General features: G+C 46.7%; 1 protein-coding gene across 1 annotated transcript; it reads left to right on the plus strand.

The window, feature by feature from the left end:
- The first annotated feature begins 11,528 nt into the window (after nucleotides 1–11,528).
- LOC142559617 (putative ATP-dependent RNA helicase DDX43) lies at nucleotides 11,529–15,579 on the plus strand. The gene has a single exon (XM_075671194.1). The coding sequence runs from the start codon at nucleotides 11,848–11,850 to the stop codon at nucleotides 13,801–13,803; it is 1,956 nt and encodes a 651-aa protein (XP_075527309.1). The 5' UTR covers nucleotides 11,529–11,847; the 3' UTR covers nucleotides 13,804–15,579.
- The last annotated feature ends 938 nt before the right edge of the window (nucleotides 15,580–16,517 follow it).

Raw genomic sequence — 16,517 nt, forward strand, 5'->3', positions numbered from 1 at the left:
TACTTGCGTTGAAAGGATTCCTAGAGTAACGAGCTTCGACCATGATGGCAAGGCACATTTAGGATGTGCACGCTGGTAAGCAGACAACCTGTCCATCTGATGTTGGTGTTCATGCCGGCTCGCCACATGCCTGGAGTCGCGTCACCCAAAGATATCTATGTGTTCGCTACAAACACCACATTAACTAAATTTTCAGATTAACGAACTTTTCAGAATATCCTACTGACTGCTTATAGCTTCAATGTAAAAATATTTCAGTACTACGAACTTCAGAATACCGAACTTTTCAGAATAACGATTGTTATTCACTTTCTCTGTCACGTTAACAACCCCTCAGTACTACCATCTAATATTCTGTGCATCCTTCACGGCAGCCGGAACAGTAGGCTAGCATAAGACAAGGTGCAGAAAGCAGACGCCGCGGCGCATCGGTTTGGAAAACTCGACACAACGGCGGAGGAAAAAGATGTCCAAAGAGGACTTTTTATATATTACGGAGGCAACAATGGTATCAGGTTTTGCAAGTGCATGCTCCACCCAAACAAGTGTCACCTAGCAACAGAGGCGTGTGTCTTCCTTCTCTCATCCTTTTCTTCGGTCGTCCCAGCTACGTGCACTGAGAAATGTAACTTCTGTGTATGCGGTGCTGCCACACAGTCACACTTTCTGGACGGTGTTGTTTACACGCACTTGCATTTTGGAATAGTTGGTATCCACCTCAAGCAAGGCAGCTGCAGTGTCCATGGCAAGGAATGTGGAAAAAAGAAGAAAGCGTAATGCTTTATAGGCGACATGGAGCTGCTTCTTTGTCATGTTTTTCTTGGCATCATCATCTTTTTGCTTGAGCCATGGTGCGTGACGGCGGAATCTATGGAAAATAGCAACAGCACGGGCCAAGAGCCAACAGCGACGTTTTCGGGGATAGCTCATATGGTGAGAACTGAGGGGTCGATGGGCGAAATTATTAATTTTGGGGCTTTCACTATAATAACCTTTCAGAATAACGAAAAATTTGCAGGCATACCATGAAGTTTGTTATGGCGAAATTTCACTGTACACGGTTGTCCTCAGCGAGTCGTACCAATCTCAGCGAGCGGGCTGCAGCGGCCGCGGTACGTATGCCATGCTGCAGATGCAGCTACATGCAACTACAGTGCGTACAGCTAGTATAGCGCAATGTTTATTATCTGCACGACAGGGTTGGAGTGCGTGTTTGCGCTCATGTGCTCCAATCTGGTCGTGCTACATGGTATGTACCGGCTTTGTCCTGCACCAGCTCGAACAACGGATAGTAGCCTCACCCAAATTGCACATTTTGAAGTGCCATCATCAATAGCTCAATGCGAAATCAAGTCTGCAAAGGCATCTAGCAAGGAGCGGCCAGAAGTGATTGTGCGCTGGCAAGCGTATGTATGTTCTGACTTTAAGTTTTGTGTGGTTTGAGGCTAGTTGAGTGTCCAAAACTAATTGAAATTAGCGAGAGCCGATGGCTACGACACTGATAAACAGTGTGGCCAAATTTTCATTCCCACATGTGCGGGTGTGGCTGAGCGTTGGCATACGGCAGCCGGGGATGGCATAGCAGTTGTACTTCCGGAAGTACACAATTCTTATCGAAATCCTAATGCAGATTTTTTACTTCCTTCAACCTGTTTAATAAAATGTGTCAATAAATATACACAGTAATAGTAAGAAGAAGAGTACTAATCCAAACACCTTTCTTGATTGAGCTACCAGCCAATAGCAACAGTGGCATCAGCAGGGGGGAACTGCCTTAGGTGCAGCGCTCGGGGGTAGCAGCTGGCCAGTGGAAAGGGGGGCATGGTATGGCAAACAATTAGTAATTGTCAAAAAAGCACCAAGCGCCTTTAGATGAATGGAACAGTGCTAGCCAAAAATGGGAATTTGTAGGAGGGTGCCCTTAACAAAGCTTAATGACTTAGGGTGCACTATGCATTAAAGACGTCATCCTTGAGAGGTGCACATGTTTCGCAGATACACCCGCATAGCGCTCACTGTAACTGGTTTAGAAATACTTTGCCATCAAGGTCGACTGTGCTAGCAGACAGTGTGAGATTAGCATAAACTTATGCTTTAATTTTCTTACGAAAGCTCCTTTAAAACACCACATAAGACTATTCTGCCTCGCCTAGTTGCCTATTATTTCTGGCTCATCTTTTTCTTCTCCTTCAACGTTTCCTCCTTCCAAAGTGCTTCTTTCAACTTCCATTAAAAATGCAGATAATCTACTCTTGTATATACCCACGTGGCTACGTATGTCATGTACACTGCATGCGGCTCTGCATGCACTGTGTGTATGCCTATACATATTGTTAGTCTTTCTACATGTTCAAAGCATGCATTTCTTCAGTTTCAAGTGCATGTTTAATTTCATAATCTCAATATTGACACTTATCTGATGTAAACTATTTGCTTTATTTATTTTTTGAGTAGTGTTGTTTTCTGAAATTAAACAAAAATTGCAAATTCCCAATTTTCTGCCAGCTAATACAAAATAAATGCGTAAATAGTACACGTTTTCTATGTGATGCCAAGCTGAATTGGGAGATTTTTGGTGCACTCGCCACTTTGGCCATTTCAAGAAGAAATAAAAATAGTTAGGCATTAGCTGCAGAACAAACTCCATTGTCTATGGAGAGCAGTGGTTCCTTGTGATTCTGCAGATGGCAGCACCCACTGGCCTCCGTAAGAGACACACGAATACCTTGAATGTAGAAGCAGCTGCTGCTCTTGGCGGTTCACAATGCACCGTGCTCGAGTGTCCGTGGCCATGTTCCAACAGCAGATGTTCCAACAGCTTTGCGCTGGAGGCCTTGTGGATTGATTCTATAGCTGGATGGGGTGTCCCATTGGGCATCAATGTGGAGATAACTTGGGCCTGAGCCCAGGAGAATTTGTCCGCGGCCAGTACTGTCTTCCACTTCTACCTTGTTCCTGGCTCTGATGTCGCTGCTGCTTCTATGCCCACCGCCTGAATGAGCATCAGTTCCCACAAGCTTTACATTTACAAACCAATTGCAGGCATACAGTGCAAGTTCCGTGCAGCACAAAGGGTCTTCCCAATTTATTTCGCATGTGCAAACGCAGCCGTAGTGGTCACAATTATATTTACCATTTATTTTGCAGAGCAGCTCGAAAAGTTTCATGCTCAGGCAGAGGACTGATAATCAGATAAAATGTTTTTGGGACATTATACTGAAGATTCTTTTAAAGATTGGTTTCTGTGCCAGTTGGGATGGAGTAAGTGTGGGCCCTCATTTAATGATAAAACATGTGGCATGTTCCTGAATGCCCTATGCTTATGGCTGAATATATTTAATTACTTTGAAGCATTCTTCTGGTGACGTCTGAAACCAGCGTATACTAAGCTGCGAATTGCATGGTTTGTAGCTCATGGTGTCTCCTTCTGTGGGCACTACAATAACAATATATCAACCATAATATATCACTTTCTTTTTATGTTAAATGGACACTAAAGAGACACACTAAATCTGTTTCGATTGACTAAAGCATTGTTTCAGAACTCTATTTTTGCTAATTTCACGGTACATAATATATTGATAGTTACAAGGAAAAATGAAGATCGAAGTACCATTTTTCCATTTTTCAAATTTCGTGCTGAAATTAGCCCCTGTGTCGGTATGTCAGTTTGACATAATGGGTATCAAAGTACTTTTTCTTATTTGCGCCACTGTGGCCAATTAAATTTTTTTGACACTTGCCAAGTTCAGACTCCTTATAACGCATGTAGCCCATCATAATCAATAAAAAATTAACTTGGCTCATGCAGAGGCTCTCAAAATACATGACAGCACGGCAAGCTGATGCGAGAACTTCAATATAACATCGCCCCAAGTCTTCTTTTTTGCTCTTTTCTAGTTTATCAAGCCTCTATCTAGCCTTTATCAAGCCGACCGTCTTACTCACTGCAAGCTTTTTGAAGAGCTGTAGGTTGCAGAAGCGGCTGCAGAAGGGGCTGCAGAAGTGGCGCATGATGCAGTCGTTCTTGGGGTCCCAGAAAAAATCTGTGGGACGCCTCACATGGGGCTCTCATGGAAAGACTACAAATGAAGCTGTGCACTGCGATATGGGCTGGACAAGTTTTGAAGTGAGGGAAGCTTACAGTAAAATTAATTATTAAGAATGAGTGAGGAATATGGAAGAAAGTAAATGGGCTAGGAGAGTGTTCAGGTATTTGTACAGGAATAACATTGATTCACAGTGGAGGAAAAGAACCAGGAAGCTCACCAGCAAGTATGCGGCCTGTATGGTGAGCAACGCAGCAACAAAGAATGTCAAGCTGAAAGTAGAGAGGCCGTGATAATCTCAAGGGTGGCGGCAATGGAAAACAAACCTGACATGAGTAACTACTTAAGAGGAAAAAACGAAATCAGGAAAGAAACAATTTATGACAACTCAAAGGGAAGCCCATTACTTTTTGAAGCGAGCTCAGGATGCCTTAGAACAAACTTATAAAGCGAGATACAAGGAAGAAGATATAAAGTTTAGGAGAACTTGTTGTTGGGTGAGTTGGTGCATATCGGCAAACATTTATTTAACTGCACAAACAAATGATCACAGAGAGAGCAGACAAGGACTGCACCTGTCCTTGTCTGCTCTTTCAGTGATCATTTGTTCGTGCAGTTAAATAAACGTTTTGAAGGAAAAAGAAGCATGTGCTTGCTGCAGTAAAGCTAGAGAAATGATGGAGCATGTTTTATTAGACTGCGAAGACATGTGCCCAGCGGTCGATTTAGACAACTCTGACGTCCTTAGGTCCTTGGGTTCAGCGAGAGCAGGGGAAAAGTAAACATGTCCGCTGTAGAGGTTAGTAAGAGGTGATAGGAAGACTAGTGAAAGAAAAGCAGAGAAATGGGAAACAATGGAGGCGTACAAAAACAAAGTTCCCAATAGGGGGTTCAGAAAGTTGGCGGTGGGTATTCTTTGTGGGGTTTTTCTTTTCTTTTTTTTTAACATAGGTAGGACATCAGGCAATATAATAACAAGAGCTTGGTGTTGCAACCACTGGCCTATTCCAAAGGGGACGCTCATAGCATCCATGCATCTATCCATCCATCCGACGTGTCGCCTGAGCAGTGTCAGGAGCCCATAGGTGTTCTGTGCACGATAACTCCAGACCTGCATAGATCTCGCTGCTCCAGCATGCCTGGTCTAATTCGCCCCTTTTAGTGCCAGGGACAGAGCGCACGAGCACAGTGGCGCTAGTTGTAACCTGTTCGCTGTTGTCTGCCTCTGTGATCTGTTTCGCGCTCGTGCTGCCATTTCGGCAGGCACAAAGCGCTTGTATTGGTTGTATATGAATAAATTCACAAATACAGAAAGAAAACAAAAATTTGCGAATGCATTGCATTTGAATAGTGAAATCAGAGGAAGAGGAGCGGTGCAAGAAAGGGTAGTGGCAGCTGCAATGCTAGACAACATAAATTTCCCTTTCCTAGCCACTGTAAGAGACTGGAAAAATTGTTTTAAAAGATTCATAGGATAATCTAGCTTTTTTAAGTTGATTACAAATAGCCTAATGTCATAGATGACATTAGTATATACTGCTGCGTGCCTTAGTGAAAGGCAGATGATCTAGTAAAAGTATTCACAAGTAAGTTCTGTGCCCAATACGTGCAATACGTTGATATAGTCTGCTTCAAGGAAAGGTGAGCATAGCTTGTTTTTAATCTTGTTGGATGTCTAGCATAGAAAAAAAGCTTGCAAAAGCGATCCCAGTGCTTTAAAACGTGCTGCACTGCAGGCCTTTTCAAACTCAGAACTCTTTTCAAACTGCAAAGCTAGTTTTTCTGCGCGGTACGGCGGCAGCATAACGGTGGTGCGAAAGAAACATACATAGTGAAGCTGTATGCGTAATTCTGCTTTTGAACTCTCGATGCATTCATGGATAACTTTTAATAGTTACAATCAGTTGTAATCGTGCTGTTGTCGAACGTTATGGTGGTACACAGTTTCTAAAGAGCGCAGAAGTGAACTTTACAATGTATACAATGAATCTGTTGTGTACTTTACAAACTCTATAAACAATGTGACTTATAATAATGTGCAAGATCTGTGCAGTTTCCGACTGCCTGAAAAAGACAATAGGAGTGGCTATTTAATGCTATTTTAGAGAGCAGTGGACTGCGTGCACCGCCATTTTTCAGGTTCGGGCAGTCAATTTTGGAGCCAAGTAACCGATCAACGCCTTGAAACATCACCGTCACTGTGCTCGCAAAAATCACCAACTAGGCAAGCAGTTCGTCACAACACAACAGCCGCCGTACTAATTACAGTGCCGCATCAATCAACCGTAGAGTAGCAGACATATGGATGGATGAATGTTACGAGCGTCCCCTTTTGAACGGGACGGTGGGTTGCGCCACCAAGCTCTTGCTATTATACTGCCTAATGCCCTACCTAGGTTAAACAAGATGGATGGATGGATGGATGGAAGGTAGGAGCGTCCCCTTTGAAACGGGGCGATGGCAGTTGCCATCATGCTCAGATATTTATTTTGCATTTTATTTTTATCTGTGTTGTGTGTTATTGAATTTCTCGATTTTCTTTAAATACGCCTTCCTACCCTTTTAACCTTATGTCACCTCTCTGCTTTTGTGCCACCAATCCTCCAATCGCCTTTTGCTAATTTCCACCGCATATTTATTTACACGACTATTATTATCGCTGAACCCTAGGGCCTCAGGAAGGGTTACTGTGGCCGCATCGACATCGGGCTTGATACCATCACATTTTAGTATGAGGTGTTCTATTGTTTCTACATATTTACCACACACAGTACATGTGTCTTCTTCTTCGTTAAATTTCTTTTTATAGCTCCGCGTTCTAAGACATCCTGATCTAGCTTCAAAGAGTAGGGCACTGCCACTTGAGTTATCATAAAACGCTTCCTTCCTTATCTGCTGTTTCCAGTATCGATATAGTTCCACACTATGCTTCTTTTCCATTGAATTTATCCAATTTTTACCTTCCGCGTTTTTAACCTGTCGTTTAATGCTCTGTCTTTCTTCGTCCTCGTGTCTGGCATGCTTACTGGTTAGCTTCCTAGTTCTTTTTCGCCATTGTGAGTCAACGCTCTTTCTGTATAGGTATTTAAACACCTTAGCTGCCCACCTGTTATCGTCCAATTTCCTCAGATGTTTTTCGTATAGGATTTTACTCTGAGCTTCCCGTGCTTCGAACGATGACCAGCCCATGTCCCCCTGTACTGCTTCGTTTGTGGTTTTCCTGTGGGCACCTAGGGCTAACCTTCCCACAGCTCTCCGATTTACTTCTAGTCTCGACTGAACCTCTGCCCTTAAACACAGGACCGCATTCCTGAAAGTAAGCCCCGGCACCATTACTCCCTTCCAAATACCTCTCAGTACCTCATACGTGTTATACCCCCACAATGCCCTATGTTTCATTATCCTGGCATCTCTTCGCCCTTTTGCTATGAGAGACTGTTCGTGCTTTTCCGTGTACATCTGCCCTTTGTTTATCCATATCCCGAGATATTTGTATTCGGCCACTCGGGGTATTTCATGGCCTTGTATTGTAAGCTCCTGATCAGTGGTATCATTGAAAAACATCCCACTGGACTTAACTGCATTAGAACTGAAACCTAAACTGTCTCCTTCATCTCCACAGTAATTAACCAGAGTTTGCAAATCTTCCTGGCTATCTGCTAACAGTACAATATCGTCCGCATACATTAAACCCGGTAGTCGTTGCTCAACAACCTTTTCGCCTAATCTGTACGACAGAATATACCCTAGATTGCTTCGTTGTAACCTTCTTTCCACGCTTATCATATAAAGTATGAACAGCAGCGGTGATAGAGGACACCCTTGCCTTAATCCTTTGTGAACCTCAACAGTTGTCGTACTCTTAATTCCTGCCCATGTTATCTCAACATTATTTTCTCGGTATAGTTCCTGTAGAAAATCAATTAGCTCATGACCGATACCTTCAGCTTTTAATATGTTCCACAGGAGTTCCCTGTTCACATTGTCGTATGCACCACTTAATCAGTTAAGCACTTAAGCAGACGAACAGGTTATGAAAGCGACACCAACGGCCAACGGTTGAATGAGAGTGGGCGCAAGTAATTACTTGCGCCCACTCTCATAGAAGCCCGATATCTGTGCAGGTCTGGAGTTCCATGCAGTAGGTCGTGGTTCTGTGATATGGCTTTGCGCCGCTGCGTCCGAGGACGCGGGTTGGATCCAGGCCCCAGCGGCCACATTTCACTGAGAGATAAATGCGAACGCACTCGTGTACTTTGATTTAGGTGCCCGCTAAAAAACACCAGGTGTTCAAAATCTCCCTCCACTACGGCAAGTCTCATGATCAGGGCGTGGTTTCGACCCTTGCGCACGTAAGACCCCCGATGTTATTTTTAAGCGTAGAACACTTTCAAAGAAAGAACGTATTACAATACGATACGCAAAGCACTTGGTGAAACCGCAACATAGTGATCGATCACGCTTAAGACAAGTGGCAGTTTTAAATTTCCCGGGCAGTCGACGCCACATGGACGCCGGTACAGCCGGACACAACTATCGTTTATAGATCTATTTCGAATGCAACGACCGCTTGCACCAGCCCGCTTCATGTCTACGTAGACTTTTACATTTACCAACGGCTATTCGAACTGCGAACAGAACAGAAGGATGCACATATGCAGGGACAGGAGTCATCCTACAACGCAACGAGAAAGCAAACAAAACAAATGCATCTGCGCGCCAATTGCAAACTCCTGCGGCAACACTACTACTTGACTGTGGCGTGTATGTGAAGATCGAACACTAAATGCTGTTAACTGGGATACATTGGAGTGCAAGTTCATGCACGCCCACAAGGCGAGAGGAAAACGCCGCAGAGCGCACATCAGGCCACAGTTTCACGGAGGTTACGAAGCACAAAAGTAAGCGCATCCATTCCTTGCTTGCGAGCTCATGCTACATTTCGACAAGTTTATTTTAACGTCAATTTTGCACATGTATACTTACAGGAAACTGTCTCAACGAGTCCGTTCTCGACTCGACTGTCCACGAGTCCAACACCTATGGTGCAACGAAGAATAAACGCTGAACCGGCTGAACGGCTCACGACCGTTCGTGAGAAATGGCTGGCCGGTAGCGGACGCTCGAGCCACCCAAGATACTCCGTCACAATACTCGGTCTCGAGGAGGAGGCTGTGGCAGCCGGAACAAATTGGGAAAGAAACCTCAGGTTAAATCATGATTTATTTCACTTCGAGACGCGCACAGCATAGCAGACGAGCATGCGAGCCGCGACACGGCAAGCGGACCCAACTTGTCACATGTGTGAGAAAAAAAATAAAAAAAAAAATTTGCATGATGATGATGATATTGTGGCCAACCCTTTGTATCGGGTGGACGTGGCAACCACGCCCCAGCCAGAATGACGCTCTATTGCCTACCTATCGAGCAAAGCAGAAGAGAAAAGGATAGAATGCGCTACACTGATAAGCAGTCATTGGGGTCCATCCGCAAGTGCCGCTCGCCAGCATTCAAGGCGCCTCTTTGTCTCTGCGACTACGGCTCTGTCTATACCGCATGCACCGTCCCCTCTACTAGCCTGATCGAAACGAAGGGCAGCCTCCAGAGATAAACCCTGCGCTGCAGATGGCCCGATGCCCTCACACCGTAGCACCACATGTTCAATGTTTTCGTCCGCTTTCCCGCACGCCCGACACCGCACATCACTCACATCACTGTTTATGATTCGAAGGCGCACAAGTGTACGGAGCGCACCAGCTCTTGCTTCAAAGAGCAACCTACTCCCGAGGGAATTGTCATATAGGTGCACCATGCCAATAGAGTTCTTATGACATCGGTACACAGCTAACGTCGACTTTGCTGCCATATTTCGTATCCAACGTGTTTCTTCTTCATCTTGTACTCGTTGCCGCGCCTGTTTTATCCAATCCGCCGGTGAGTTTGCACTGATAGGGGAGCGAAACAGGCCATACTTACTTTCTATGCGGTATAAGCGCCTCACCCACGGCGTGCGCATACATGTTGCTGACAGGTAATCGAATACACGCCGCGCCCACCGCTCTCGAGGCATGTCGAGCAGGCGGCCACGGTATGCGATTTTGCTGACCGCCTCCCGAGCCTCAAAGCTCGAGCAGCCTAGGTCGCCCTGTATAGCCTCGTTGGCCACCGCGCCATGGCAGCCGAGAGCTATCCGGCCAACCTCTCACTGGCGTCGCTCCAGCCACTCCCGCGTGGGCGCCGGGAGGCAAAGCACAGCATTCGCAAAGGTTAGCGCCGGTACATGGACGATTTTCCATAGGTCGCGGACCATCAAAAACCGGTTGCAGCCCCACAGACATTGGCGACGAAGGATGCACTGCGCCCGAAGTGCTTTCTGGTGGAGGATGTCCTCTTGGTGGCCCCAGAGCTCCAGTTCACTTGATATTAGGACTCCCAAGTATCTGTATGTCGAGCACACCATCAGAACCTCGTCTCCCAGCCTAATTTCGCCCTCATCCATGCCTGGGCCCGCGAGGGGGACTATTGCAGATTTTTTGCAGTTAAAGCAGAGCCCAAGGCGATTTATCTCTGCCTGACAGCGGGCACTCTGCCATCAATACAAGATCGTCAGCAAAGGCGAGACCAGGTAGTCTACACCCCTCATCCATGCCCATTGTATTAAGTTTTAGCTGGAAACCGAGACCACTGCTGAGAAGTTTGCGTTCTAGGTTGGCCACATACAGGATGTATAGCAGTGTGGATAGAGGACATCCCTGGCGTAGTTTCTTCGTCACCTTGACAGGTGCAGATAGTGCATCCCCAAAGCGAGCAATGGCAATGTTTCTGTACAGGCGCTGCACTATAGATAGTAATGTAGCCGGGATTTCCACTGCAGACAGGCAGTCAAAAAGTGCAGCGTGTGGTACATTGCCATATGCCTTTTCTACGTCTAGAAAGCAGCACAGGAAGGAGCGCTGCTCTATCTTGGCAATCGCCACACACTCACTAAGCACAAACAAATTGTCCTCTAGTCGTCGACCTGGACGAAAACCATTCTGCATTTCCGTAAGCAAATGCCTTGCTTCTGCCCACCTGCTTATCCACTCTTTTAAGATTCCTCAATCCACTCGTAATCTCCATTCTTCGAAGCGGCGTACATAACAGGGGATACAGCGTTCTCTCGACGAACGACGGTCGTGGTGCGAGGCTCATCAGATGTGCGCCTCGTGGGCAATGGCCGCAGTAAAACTTGTAACGCCACCTGTCGTACGCAAATAAACTAATCTCTTTCATTTATGTTTCGATTTAGAACTGGTGCAGAGATATTGGTGGCGGCGCGCACAACTGCAAGTGCCCATACATGGTGTGCCCATATTTTGTGAATTGATGTCAATGACGTTCGACTACTATCCATTCGTTAGGCACCTGTCGTCGCGTTGAAAGTAGTCCGTCCGCTGCATGATTGCGTACATGTTACGTATAAGGCGCTGACGAAGGTGATTAGACGGGCGGATGAATACCACTTTTTCTTCGTGGCCTTTTGTCGGCGCGGACCCGCGCTCTCAGCACGTGCTGCGCCGGACGCAGCTCTCGTGCAACAACGTTCCATACATTTATGCGAATGCGTCTTTGTCTACCTGCTCGCTGTTGTTGAGAAAATCTTTTTTTTTTCCTGGAAGCATTTCGTTGTCACCAGGTCTGTTTTATATTGAGTGGGCCTATCGTATCTTGCTGGCAGCGGCCATTGCCCACGAGGCGCAAATCTGACGAGCCTCACACCACGACCGTCGTTCGTCCATAGAACGCTGTATCCCCTGTTATGGACGCCGCTTCGAAGAATGGAGATTACGAGTGGATTGAGGAAGAATACGTTCCTCCGCCTTCGCAGCCGACTTCAGGACCCAGGCGTTACGGCGAAGGAGGCTACCTCGGCGCAGCGTCTGGTAGGGGCCGTGGCCGGTGTAACTATGAACGACCCAATGCGCCTCGCCCGGATTCCGAAGTGATCACGGTGCCAGTCAGGGATGTTGCCCGGATCATCGGCAGAGGTGGTTCCCGGGTCCGCGAGCTTCAGGATTCAAGTGGTGCGCAAATCTGGGTCATGAAAGACGACGGAGATTACTTTGAAGCCAAGTTCGAACTCTCGGGCTCTGAAGAGGCGCGTCGCAAAGCTCGCGAGCTCATCGACGCGATCGTCCATCCGCCGGAAGAGCCAGCATGCACCAGCAAAATCGAAGAACCGCGGCCTTTGGTTGACTGGGCCAAGCTGCTTGCCAAGAGCGACGAAGAGGCGAAGAAGCGCTGGGCCTCCCTCGCACCGATAACCAAAAATTTTTACGTTGAAGATCGTCAGGTTGCGTCCATGTCTGCAGAGGACGCGGCGTCCTTCAGGGCGGCCAACAATAATATAGTTGTCAAGTACTTGGGCCCAGAACATGAGCCGCCACCAGACGTAGCAACTAACCCTGTGGAGACTTTCGAGCAGGCGTTTTCAAACTATCCAGAAATCTTGGACGAGATCTACAAAAACAAGTTCTCGAAGCCGTCTCCAATACAGAGCCAGGCCTGGCCAATCCTACTGCAAGGTCAAGACCTCATTGGAATCGCACAGACAGGTACAGGGAAGACTCTGGCATTCCTGCTACCAGCTTTGATTCACATCGACAGCCAGCCTGTTCCGAGAGAGGAGAGGAAAGGTCCTTCGTGCCTGATTCTCGCTCCGACGCGCGAGCTTGCTCAGCAGATTGAGCGGGAAGCAAAGAAATACCACTACCGAGGGATAAAGTGTGTATGCATCTACGGCGGTGGCAGTCGGCGAGAGCAGATACAGACCGTCAACCTTGGCGTGGAAATCGTCATCGCGACGCCCGGCCGCCTGAACGACCTCGTGATGAACAGGATAATCGACCTTAACTTTGTCACTTTCTTGGTCCTGGATGAAGCAGACCGCATGCTGGACATGGGCTTTGAGATACAGATCCGGAAGGTGATGCTGGACATAAGGCCTGACCGGCAGACAGTCATGACAAGTGCCACTTGGCCAGACTGTGTGCGTCGCCTTTCCCAGCAGTACATGAAAAACCCATTCCAGGTGTTCATCGGCTCCTTGGACCTCGCCGCAGTGCACACAGTGACGCAGAAGGTCATCCTGTGCGAGGAAGAGGAGAAGAGGGGGCAGCTTCTGGCCTTCTTCGACTCCATGCAGCCCGAAGACAAAGTGATAGTCTTTGTCGACAGGAAGGCCACTGTGGACCACCTGGCAAGCGACTTTGTCCTGGCTGGCATCAACTGCGATTCCATCCACGGATCCAGAGAGCAGTGCGACCGTGAGCAAGCACTCGATGATCTACGGGAAGGCAAGGTGCGCATCTTGATTGCCACCGACGTTGCCGCACGAGGGTTGGACATCAAAGATGTGACACACATCTTCAACTACGACTTCCCTCGCAACGTGGAAGAGTATGTCCATCGTGTGGGCCGCACGGGTCGAGCTGGGCGTACAGGCACAGCCATCACGCTTATAACTCGTGGCGACTGGAGGCAGGCTCGCGAGCTTATCAGAATCTTGGAGGAAGCCAGCCAAGATGTCCCCACTGAGCTCTATTCAATGGCTGAGCGCTTTGATGCTTGGAAGGAACGCCGTGCCAAGGAAGAGCGTAGCTTTGGCATGGACCGCGGTGGCCGAGGCGGGGGTTCCTGGAGAGGAGGAGGCGGCAACGGCGGCGGCAGCGGTAGCGGTGGCAGTTGGGGTGGTGTCCATCGCAACCGTTGGTGAGGAGACAGTAGCTGTGATATGCTGTCATCAAGGTTATTTGATTCACCAGTGTTCAAATGTTCATCAGCATCACGTGGCAGTCTTCGCACTACCATGCAAAGACTTTATCATTTGCTATGTTGTTTTTTGTTAAAGTTTTTTTATGACTGGCTGACAAGTGAATGAACCGTTGATAGCCCTGCATGCATCTTTGTGTCAATGTGGCAAGAGAGCTCATTGCCCTCCTCCTCTAGACATGTGCAACATAGCCTGCCGGCATTCGCACCTCTAGGTGCCACTTTGCATGTTGCATGTGCTTTGTTAGCGCATTCTGTTTCTTGGTGCATGGAGGAGAGAAAAAGCAGTGTTAAATGAAGGTAAGGTCTGTTCAAAAGGCACTGTTGTCTAGGAATTGAGACGCCACATGAGGCATGCTTGGCTAACTTATGCCAAGGCGGTATGAGCCCCAAGTACACAGGCATCCATCACATGCAATTAATGTGGCAGTGAGACATTGTAGGCTAGCATGATACAGCTGTCGGTTGATAAGAAGGCTTAGTGCAAACACTACACAAGGAGATGGGACAAGGCGTCTTGTCCTGTCCTTGGCCTTGTGTCGTGTTCGCCGTAAGCCTTATTGTAAATTTGCACTGACTAGCCCATCAGTGAATGCATTCTGCAAAACTAAAAGTGTATTTTTCCTTTCTGTTTTACTACAATACCTGCTGATTTTGAAAAGTAGTTTTTCTGTTTTCGCAAACAAGTCAGCTGTTGGTGCCATTGGCATGCTTTGAACTATGTGACTAAAGGTGTTTGTTATTGCCTTAAGCAATTATTGCATGTTGCTTCTCTTTGGCCCTGAAATTGCTGCACATTTCATTTCCTTCATTCAAAATTCCCATGCTGCACTTTCATTGTGCATGCACTGTTGCAAACTGCCATGCGCTGCCGCACTTGTGTATGTGCATGCTTATGAAAATTTTTGTTGGGAAATCTCCAATGGCTGATGTTGCCATGACTCTGAAGTGTTGGCATTGTGCTTTAAACACATAAATGTTGCATTGAAGCAGGGCAAGTTGGTTGTAGCTAGCCACATATACAGGATCTGCCTAAAAATAAGCGAAAAAGTGAACTGGATTTAGCTCTAATGCACATATCTGTTGCCGCTACAGCTGTGACCCTCTGGGAAAAAGCAGTTGCACTTGGAATGTCTGGGAGGTGAGGTCGGCATTTTGCATATTGATCTCTGTTACACAGGCATGTGCAAGCATGCTTGAGTACAGATAAAATCAAGGGCCATTAAATGCTGCCACGTCCAAGCACTTCAGTTGGTTCTAGTTGGCATCTGTTTTGTGCTTTGTCTGAACTCTGCAAAAATTCAATACATACACCACTGTGCATCGAAAATGCCTGTTTAACGTGTTTACAAAATTGTGCTATGAGCATAATAATGGAGACTTTCCCTGGAGTGGAAGCAAAGGAAAAAAAAAAAAAAAAGGCCCGATGCCTTTGTGACTGTGGGGCTCATAAAATTGATGTAATTATTTCTCATTTATGATTATCTTGTGAATGGCCTTGTGTGTGCAGCTCATGGCTCATAAGTTAATGCAATTTTCACCACACATCTGCATCATTTATTTTAAGCAATGCTGTGTTGTGTAATTTTCCTTAGTGAAGTTTCACCTGTGCTTGTTACAAGAGCAGCTTTATACAAAAATTGCAGCTGTGCAAATTTTGAAGGCCATGTGATATGTTGTGCACAACATACCAATAAAGCGCATGTGTTTTAGTGTGAAATGATAGTGCTAGACGGAATTCTTCAGTGACTTTTCGTCCTGTGTTGAAGAGAGTTGTGCCGCTGTCTTCGACTGTTCAGCACCTGCTGTAATGCTGTGTAGGATTGCCGCAGTGTGTGAATAAGGGAAGAAATTGTGGGAGCAACTACCAACGATGACTTATAAAGTCAGTGGTAGCTTTGCAACCTCCCCTATCTCTAGTGTGCTGGCTGAAACTATATTGCAATCAGTTAAGTGGATGTGCTGGACACGGAGGTGTCTGTTGCAGATGGGGTGCTGTAGCTTCAACATATTTGATGGCTACATCCTCCCTGTGTCACCTTGGCACATCCATTGCAGGGATTGGGCAAGAATGTGCACATACCGGCATCACGCATGCAGTGCCGAAGTTGTCTGTCTGGACACATACCCAGTGACCCAAGTTGTCTACTAGGTCAGACAGCAGCCAGCTGCAGGTTGTCTATTCATCCACATACCCAGGGGGAGGAGCTAGTAGACAACTTCGGTTACTAGATATATGTGCCACTGGTTATTGTTTGAAATTGTCCATTCATCCAAAGTGGCCGCAATAGGTAAGGAAAGCTGTTGCCTTACTAAAAAAGTTAGGTGGGCAGGACAGTCGTTGCTTGCAGCTGAGTTACTAAGTACATTTGCCAAACGGTGGCACTTTCATCGAGTTGCCATGGATGGTGCGAAGATTCTTGTAACAGAAAGCTGCAATGTGCTTCAGTGTCTGCCTAACGTTTTCAGAAATTGCTGCTTGTGATTATTTAGAAATGTAGAGGAGTCACTGAGTGGAGCAGGTTTAGAGGCAACCATCTGCAAACATATGAATTTCTTTTTGCGCATCATGCTTTACCGAAATTTCGGTGTATCTTTCTATGCAGGAGTGAGAAGGTCTATCGACAGATGGAACTTCCTTGTCCTTTTCCTTAGAGG

The sequence above is a fragment of the Dermacentor variabilis genome, chromosome 1 (genome assembly GCF_050947875.1).
Source record: "Dermacentor variabilis isolate Ectoservices chromosome 1, ASM5094787v1, whole genome shotgun sequence".
Taxonomy (NCBI): domain Eukaryota; kingdom Metazoa; phylum Arthropoda; class Arachnida; order Ixodida; family Ixodidae; genus Dermacentor; species Dermacentor variabilis.